The 8913-nt window shown below is 39.4% G+C and overlaps 1 protein-coding gene and 3 non-coding genes across 5 annotated transcripts; all 4 read left to right on the plus strand.

The window, feature by feature from the left end:
- Window positions 1-1408: 1408 nt before the first annotated feature.
- LOC117412463 (RNA-binding motif protein, X chromosome-like) lies at window positions 1409-8656 on the plus strand. 2 transcript variants are annotated; one of them, XM_034020915.3, is made up of 10 exons: window positions 1409-1497; window positions 2352-2487; window positions 3597-3703; window positions 3795-3942; window positions 4231-4332; window positions 4744-4861; window positions 4998-5132; window positions 5248-5339; window positions 6113-8166; window positions 8495-8656. In XM_034020915.3, the coding sequence occupies exons 2-9, from the start codon at window positions 2379-2381 to the stop codon at window positions 6427-6429; spliced, it is 1128 nt and encodes a 375-aa protein (XP_033876806.1). In that variant the 5' UTR covers window positions 1409-1497; window positions 2352-2378; the 3' UTR covers window positions 6430-8166; window positions 8495-8656. The 2 variants fall into 2 exon arrangements, with proteins under 2 accessions (XP_033876806.1, XP_033876808.1); XM_034020917.3 differs by having other exon boundaries at window positions 8064-8166.
- LOC117430961 (small nucleolar RNA SNORD61) lies at window positions 3446-3522 on the plus strand. Its single transcript, XR_004548611.2, has one exon. It is a non-coding gene; the product is annotated as a small nucleolar RNA SNORD61 (small nucleolar RNA).
- Window positions 4053-4131, plus strand: LOC117430963 (small nucleolar RNA SNORD61). Its single transcript, XR_004548613.2, has one exon. It is a non-coding gene; the product is annotated as a small nucleolar RNA SNORD61 (small nucleolar RNA).
- On the plus strand, window positions 4570-4646 carry LOC117430962 (small nucleolar RNA SNORD61). The gene has a single exon (XR_004548612.2). It is a non-coding gene; the product is annotated as a small nucleolar RNA SNORD61 (small nucleolar RNA).
- Window positions 8657-8913: the final 257 nt, after the last annotated feature.

Below are 8913 nucleotides of genomic sequence, written 5' to 3' on the forward strand. Positions count from 1 at the left end.
TTTAAGCAATGTTTTAGTCTTGGGTTAAAACATTGAGAATAAACATCAAACCCTATCTGACACAGTTAAGATGCAATTAATTAATACAATTGGGCTTCAAAAGTCCTTAACATTTTTTGTTCTTAAACCAATCCTTAAGAGTTTAAATATGTAGTAAATATGAACATTGCTTAAAACAATATGAATCAGATACTAGGCACTCTAGTGATCTATGCATTGATCTTAGTTAATTATTAACCCATGATGTGCCATTGTCCTCATTTGAGGACAGGCTACTTTGTCATTTTGTGGAGTATTTTTTTTTCAAAGAAACCCCTATTTGTTATTTTATGGGTTAAAATAATGAGTTATCTGTCGGAGGGGTTTGTCGAGATTATGTGAAGTAACCTGGCCATTGCTTTTGATTGATTACTTGTTTTAAACGTGTGGGGGTAGATAATGGGTTTCATTGTTTTCTCTATTGTGTTCTGATAATGCTGTTAACTGCTGTCGAATCGTCTCACATTCAGATTACAAAGGGCTGCTGTCTGAACGCTTTGACAAATGACGTTTTGTGTGCTAAAAAAAAAAATATATTATTTCCCCAAATGTAGCCCAGCATCTTTAATTTTATATATTTTACTGGTGTGTGTGGTTTATCTGTATTCATTTATGGAGGCCAAGCGACAGCATACTTGCTAATACAATAATATGTCCATCTAAACGCTGTGGTATCAGTGCTAGTCCCATCGTTTTTTTTTCTCTTGAGAACTGTAACCTGGAGCTGTTCTCATCAAAACGCTGCTGTAAACGAGCTAAGTGTAGCTCATATAGCTTTCCTGAATAAACAATTAAAATAAATAAATAAATAAATAAATAAATAAATAATCGACCCACGGCTGACACCCGACACCACCCCCAACCTCTGTGTTTCTATAGAAACTAAATATAATCCTTATAGACATTTCTAATTGTTTTGTTATTGAGGTAATAAAAAACAACAAGAGTCTGTTGAATGTGCACCATAAATCAATTATCCGATGTTACTGAACTGAGAGCTAGTATTGTGGTTATCTAGTTTTCTACACGTTAACTGCTATTATTACATAACGGTATACATACATTAAAATGTACAGTATTTACCGTATATCTTAATTATAAACAACACCGTATCAATACAAACTGCCTTTTCCTTTTATGTATGTTTCTACAGAATATTAGTGCTTTTTAAAATCATATTTTTTAAGAGTTTCTTATACGGTATCGGTGTTTCAGAACTAATGTTATTGATTTTGGACACTATATTTGAAGATACACCGGCTTAACTCAGTTTACTTTCATTTAGATCTGCAGCAATCTTCCGAACGAGAGCCCAGCATGCCCGTGTATGTAAATATCTTACAAATCGAATCCGGGGCGCCGCGCGCAGCCTCGCTCTGAAGCCTTGCACGTGACCACTATAAAACGCCAGCCGCCTTTGTTTGCTTCTCTTTGCGTACTTTCATTTTCACAGGAGAGGTAAGAGGGGTTTGTTATTAATTACAAGTGGTCGTAGTACTACTGGGTGTTGTAAAATACATATGTGAATCTGCGTATATCGAAAATGCATGCGCTTCGAAACATTTCTCATATTTAAGAATCGTTTTTTTTAATTTATTTGTAACTCATTTCTAAACGGTAGTTTAGAGCAGCGCCAACTGGCCCTGTGAATAGACGCCATTTTAGAAAAACTTATACTTATCAAATTATGTATTGCGTTGTTGATGACGTGTGTGTGTTTTTTTGGCTGGGCTTTCGGTTTGTATCGTTAAAAGTAATTTGTTTAATTCGGTTTGTGTTCTCAGCTTCGGAAAGTAAAGCCAGCTTGCTGAGAGCTTGAGTCTTTGTAATCCGCCATTTTGTTTGGTGGACCAGCACGTTTCGCGGCCTGTACAGTCAGTAACTGTCGCACCAGGCTGCAGGTCCCTGTTGAAATAAGAATGTATGTGAAGCAGTAATTGCTTCACATACAAAAACCAAATCTGTTACATACTCGTACACCTTGATTGTTTTAAACTACTGTGGTCAAGGCGTTGTTGGAAGGACTTGCCATGTTCTAAAACATGAATCTGTACTTAACGTATCCAAATGTATCTGCATGTATTTAAGATGCGCTGATTCATGAAAATAATTCAATCAAACTACTTATTTTTAAACAAAATAACTCATGCGGGCGTGTTCAGTTGGCCCGTGCTAGTTTCGACTCAAATATAAGCTAGTATTCTAAACTTTGCATTAACGCATTACATGTAAAGTCCAGTGTGCTGTAGAGCAGAGCCCTATACATCCTAATCAGTACAGCAACACGCGTTTCTATACTCTTTCTCTTTTAGATTATAACAAACAAAAAAGCCGCAATCATGGCTGAGGCTGACCGACCAGGGAAACTCTTCGTTGGCGGCTTGAACACCGAGACAAACGAGAAGGCCCTTGAACAATATTTCACCAAATACGGCAGAGTAGTGGAAGGTAGGCCTGGAACGTATTGAAGTTAACCAGGGGTCAGTGTAGCACTGTAGTCTGCCACAGTTTGTAAACTAACGTGCATCATTATTATTATTATTTATTTCTTAGCAGACGCCCTTATCCAGGGCGACTTACAATCGTAAGCAAATACATTTCAAGTGTTACAATACAAGTAATACAATAAGAGCAAGAAATACAATAACTTTTGTTAAAGCAAAGTACAAGTGTGACAAACCACAATTCAATAATACAGCAGATAATAGTGATAGTGACATCAGGATATGATTAAATAGTGATAGTTACATCAGGATGTGATTAAATACAAAGTACTACAGGTTAAACACTTGGCAGATTACAGTATTCTGAAGTACAGGATTAAATGCAGTAAAATAGGGGGCAGGTATGAGCAAAATAAAGCACATTTAAATGAAGGGTGATAGTGTCCCAGGATACAAACAGAGGAGTTCTACAGGTGCTGTTTGAAGAGGTGAGTCTTAAGGAGGCGCCGGAATGTGGTCAGGGACTGGGCAGTCCTGACATCTGTAGGAAGGTCATTCCACCACTGCGGAGCAAGGGTGGAGAAGGAGCGGGCTCTGGAGGCAGGGGAGCGTACCGGAGGTAGAGCTAGTGTTCTAGTGCAGGCGGGAGCGGAGAGGTCGAGTGGGGGTGTAGGAAGAGATGAGGGTCTGGAGGTAGCTGGGTGCAGTCTGGTCAAGGCATCTGTAGGCTAGTACAAGCATCAACTAGGAATGCACGTGTTGCAGTATTTCTGGGTGCATTTTCGCCGCAAGCAAATTTACAGTAACTGCAATATTTGGTCGGAAATGCTTATCAACGTGTGTGATTTTAGCAAATGGGAGAAACTTGTAGTTTAAGCACTTGTAATTAAGTGAAACGGTTTGAATTGTGGCAAACCTAGAGAAACAATAGTCCTCCTGAAGACAAACCCTTATCTGTACAAGCTATGATGAAAAAATGTGGCTTTGATCAATTATGAACTGATGATGCCGCCTTTGTCCTCTAAGAAGTTCTGAGCTTGCATGCTTGATACATTACCGTGATAAGCTATTCTGCACATCAGACTAAATTCTACCTTTTCTCTTTGCTTTAAGTGCTGTTGATGAAAGACCGTGAAACAAACAAATCAAGAGGCTTTGCTTTCGTGACCTTTGAGAACCCAGCTGATGCAAAGGATGCTGCAAGGGAAATGAATGGAAAGGTATTGTCAGCAGGGAATTCTAGATTGTAATGGCATCACCGCTGCACGCCACCCCTACCTGTGTCACTGTTAAACTTCTTTATTATTCTAGACCCTTGAGGGCAAACCAATCAAAGTAGAACAAGCAACAAAGCCATCATTTGAAACTGCCCTTGGTCGACGAGGGCCTCCATCCCTTCATCCAAGGAGCCGCGGACCGCCGAGAGGACCTAGAGGCGCTCGAGGAGGACCCACAAGAGGTAATTGCTGTAGGCAAAAATGTGCACTATTTCCAACAATTAACATTTTCAAAAGACTTTTCTCAAAGATTGCAACATTAAGTGACCCCAAACCTTTGGCACACATGTTGGCTGTGATTGAAAAATGTGGCTTTGATCAATTACAAACTGAAATAGCCCATCCTGTCTCCTCTAAGAAGTTCTGAGCTTGCATCATGTGAAAACGTTTTCCACAGATATATATTCTGTCTACAGAATGGTACTTGTAGGGTTTAATATATTGTATGTTTTTTGTCTTTCTCCCCCAAGGCATGTCATCTAGAGGTCCACCACCAATGAAGAGAGGGCCTCCCATTCGTAATGGTGGCCCTCCACCCAAGAGATCTGCTCCTTCAGGACCAATGGGACGGGGTAAGTGTCTTGGCTATTAAAAGGAGATGTGCTAGCAGCTGCTGTTGGACTATATAACAAACTGTACATCAATGTGTCTAGGCTTAACCATTGAGATTTGTGTACATCCTAGTACTGGTCTATATGGGTATTTTAAAATTCATTTTGGCAACTTGAAACAATAGACGCTATGCACTTAGTGTAGTGGAGCATTGTGAAAATGCTGTGCTGTCAGTGCTTGTCTTTGTACTAGTGTGAGCTGTGATGAAAAAATGTGGCATTGATCAATTGTAAAATGATATTGCCCATGTTGTCCTCTAAGAAGTTCTGAGCTTGCATCATGAAATTAATTCACTCCTAGATTTGTAGATGCACTATAACAGGATATATTTTTTAAACTAGATAAAGGAAACTAATCCTCCTTCACTTTAGCTCCCATGTCCAGGGAAAGGGATCCTTATGGTCCACCTCCTCCACGAAGAGACGCAATGATGTCCAGAAGAGACGATTATCCATCTCCACGAGATGACCATTATAGTACCAAAGACAGGTATGTTTAGTATTTCAACATCCTTACAATTGTATGGCTTTATGACCATTCGGGCTACAATGTCAAAGTAAGCTTTTAGTTTTGTTTATTTTATAGCCTGTTAGTTATTTATAACATGTGGCCCTTTTTTCTCCAGTTACTCAAGCCGGGATTACATCAGCTCCAGAGATTCAAGAGACTATGCTCCACCACCAAGGGACTATGCTTATCGTGAATACCCACATTCCAGTTCCCGTGAAGAATATGGAGGATCAATGTCACGGGCATACAGGTATTCAGTCATCTTTATGAATATACAATAGTACTTAAATTATACTCTCCTGTTTAATTCGAACGGACTGCACTTTTCTCGCCCTCAAAGATGTTTGCCTGGCTTTTTTCTTTAGTGACCGTGATGGATATGGGGGTGGCAGAGAGTCTCGGGGCTACCTGGAACGTCCCAGTGCCGCTTCCTATAGGGACCCATATGACAGCTACGGTAAGATTAGCTATTTGTAGTGCATCTGCACTAAAGCTTGTGTAGAAGTACGTTCCAGAATGTAAGACTTTGTGAACATGGAAATAATGCCTCTGAATTTCAAGCAATTTTTTTCCCTGGAAAACCGTGCATGGTAACTTGCTGTGCAGAACGCAGTTCAACAAAATGTCAATTTCTACAAGGAAGCTTGCACTTGACCTTTGCGGAAATCCGTTGCCACGTTCCCAGCTCAAATGGCAAGAGAAAAATGCCAATCTGGTGTTCTGCAATACCACCTGGAATTTCAAAAGGAATGAGAAAAAGGAACGCCAAGCCGCTTCTAAAGGAAACCTGCTCAGTGGCATGTTGGGTGTGTCTTTATCCTCGAGGCAGTAAATGCAGTTGCCACCCTCCTGTAAATTGATGCAGGTGGATAGTTTAAGGGGGTGCTAAATTTAGTCTACAATCCCTTATAAATTTTTTTCATGGTGGTGGGGAGGGATTGAGTGTAAACTTGTCCACCGGTTTGAAGGGCTATTTTTAAATTCATCATTTTTGGGTGAGGGGGTGGGGGGGGGGGGGGGATCTAAAAGAAACAATCACAAAACCATACAAAATAGTCACTCAAATCCTACCTGCACTTAACCAGTAAATTCAAATGTCCTGTAATGGCTAATGGGAGCTACCACATGCAACAGCAGTTTAAAAAAAAAAAAAAAAAAAAAAAAAAAAAAATACAGAAATGTTTAACTCTTGATATAAACATGCCATTACCTGACCCATTGACCCTGCAGGTAACTCGCGCAGCGCCCCACCTTCAAGGGGCCCTCCACCATCCTACGGTGGAAGTGGCGGAAGCAGTCGCTATGACGATTATGGCAGCAGTTCCCGAGATGGATATGGAAGTCGCGACAGTTACCCCAGCAGCAGAAGCGACCCTTACTCAGCCAGCCGTGGCGAGCGTATTGGCAGGCAGGAGAGGGGGCCAGCCCCACCACTCGAGAGAGGCTACCCTCCTCGAGATTCTTACAGCAGCTCCAGCCGTGGCGCACCTAGGGGTGCCCGAGGAGGAAGTAGATCCGATAGGGGCATTGGCAGAAGCAGATACTAAAATGGACCACAAAAAAAAGCCTGAATCATACAAAATGTGTTTTTAGCTCCAAAACAAACAAAAAGTGAAAAACAAATGGAGACTGAACTTTTGAGGACTGGACAAAAAAAAACAAGGCTTAAGTTTTTTTTTTTATTTATTGTTGAGCTTTTCCCATGCCCTACCCCTAACACCTGTTTCATTTGAGAAGCGTTAAATTGAGTGTTAATAATTGCATTTTTATTTGTTCGTACTACAGTAAGTTTTTTAAACAGTGATTTGTGTGCTTGTTTAAAAACATTTTTGTACACTAGTGCTGTTAAACAAAGTATTCTTTCCCTGGAGTAACATGCCTTCATTTACAAATAAAGTTTTTATCAAAATGAAAAATGGTTGGAGAGAACTAAATTTCAGTACCTTTTATGCAAAAAGCTGCATTTGCCTAAAGCTTCTACTGCCTCTTCCTGAAGTTCAACTGAGCCCCATAACCCCATCCTCTCTTCCCCCATACTGCCTCAAGAAAGTAACTGGAATCTTTAACTATAGATCAAATTACATAAGTCACATTTTATAAATGCAAAGTTAACTTTACCCATATTTAACTTGCCACTTGTATTGGGCCAATGGTTTCCCTGTAAGGAACATGGGCAAATGTTTCTCACCCAAACTCTTTACAACAGTGTATAGTGTCTCCGTTCAAAAGGATCTTCGTCATGCATAAAGAATAAGCTATGAGGGCTTACAGCGACCTAGCCAAAGAAAACTACAGCCAAAACACAAGTGAGTCATTTCAGCATTCAGAAGGTTTAAACAAGTTGCCCGTGAAACAGCAGATGGTAAGCAAAGCAAACTTTTTTTTTTTTCCGTCTAAGTGCAATATGACGTGAATAGCCTTCTCCACAGTGGTTGGTACAATTACACGTACACTGTGCTACATCAGTTTTGAAACTATTACCTCAGAGGGCTGACATCAATCCTTCACAATGAAAAAGCAATGCTGCAGAGCAGCGCGAGCCTCCCAGATTCTGCATTTTGCAAATAGAGATTTGATCTCGATATGGCTTTGTGGTATACTTTTCTATTGACAATCTTAAATGCAGAGCTCCAAATGTGCAGAAGTAAAGCGCCTGATGAAGTGCTTAAATGGAAGGCTGTTCATATTCATCCTAAATGTTGTTTTTTTTTTTTTTATATGCATTTAACTCAAACCGTAAAATGAACTCTATTTAATGATTGTGGATTTGAATGTTAGGGCTCCAAGTTCAACACTGGGATTTTAAGAACGGTTCTTGGATAATGCAGTAGGTGCAAGCTGTTCAAAAATATTGTGCGGCACGACTTCATGCCTTTTAAACAGGGAGTAAAGGCTACAGGGAAGTGCTATATTTTAAAGGAAAAAAAAAAAACATGCAAATAAGTGGACTCAATGATGGCAATGGCTTGGAAGTCAAACTAATCTGGAAAAGTAAAAAGGACCAAAAGCAACTTAAATCTTGGTTTTAATCTTCTGAAGAAAAGTAATATTTACTTTGACTTGGGACAAGCGCATATGTGTGTTTTTTAAATGTGATCCTGGGTTTAACGTAAGTAGTATTTCATTTTCTTTTTCTTTTTAAATAGTTATTGGTGGTCTAATGTTCGCTTGTTTATTGCAGGATGACGTGCTGTAGCGGATCAGTTTGCTAAATAGCAATTTATTCTGCAAATTCAGTCTGTGAGGTTTGGCCGAGTAAACCATTACCATAAGAGAACTACATGGTAAGCTTGTTTCATATAAATATTGGCATTAAGTTGGTCTTTTTAAAGAATTTACTTTACTTTCTCGTTTCATTTTTTCATAAGTAAATGTATAATGCTAGGCAGGTACTTCTAATGTTTGTTAATCTTAAACCCTGTTAACAATTTAATAGGGGGGGGGAGGACGGGACACACGCTTAATTGCTTTGAAATCTAAAGGAAAACTGTTCTGTATTTATAGCTGTTAAGCTCCTTCATGAAATAGTATATGGATGTTGTGACCAGACCATCTTTGAATGGAATGTTTTAACTGGATTGACTAAATGTTGTAACGTTTTGTTTTGCACAGGTGAACCAGTAGGGAGATTGTACAGGAGCGTGCTGTTGCTACATGGTTCTCTAAAGACCAGCAGAGTCCTTGAAGCAGTGGAAGCTATCATTGAAAGTGATCATTTTGAAGTTATTAAAACCTTTTTCAATAAAAAAATAAAGATTCTTTGTGAATTTTCAATACTGTTCTGCTCTTTTAATACAGCTGCAGCACCACTGAAAGGTTGTGCATGCACACACGCATTTTTGCAGACATACCTGGTTAGCGTCAGGGGAAATAATACTTGAGACGGGGGTGGGGGTCTGTTAAATTGATTTAAAGTGATGGATGTTAATATCCCTGCCATTTAAATTAATACAAAATAAAAAATAAAACTATTGTAGCAGAAAAATACTTAATATGTAAGCTTGCACTGTTAGACATGTTGTCTTGTACAT

This window comes from Acipenser ruthenus, chromosome 16 (assembly GCF_902713425.1).
Source record: "Acipenser ruthenus chromosome 16, fAciRut3.2 maternal haplotype, whole genome shotgun sequence".
NCBI lineage: Eukaryota > Metazoa > Chordata > Actinopteri > Acipenseriformes > Acipenseridae > Acipenser > Acipenser ruthenus.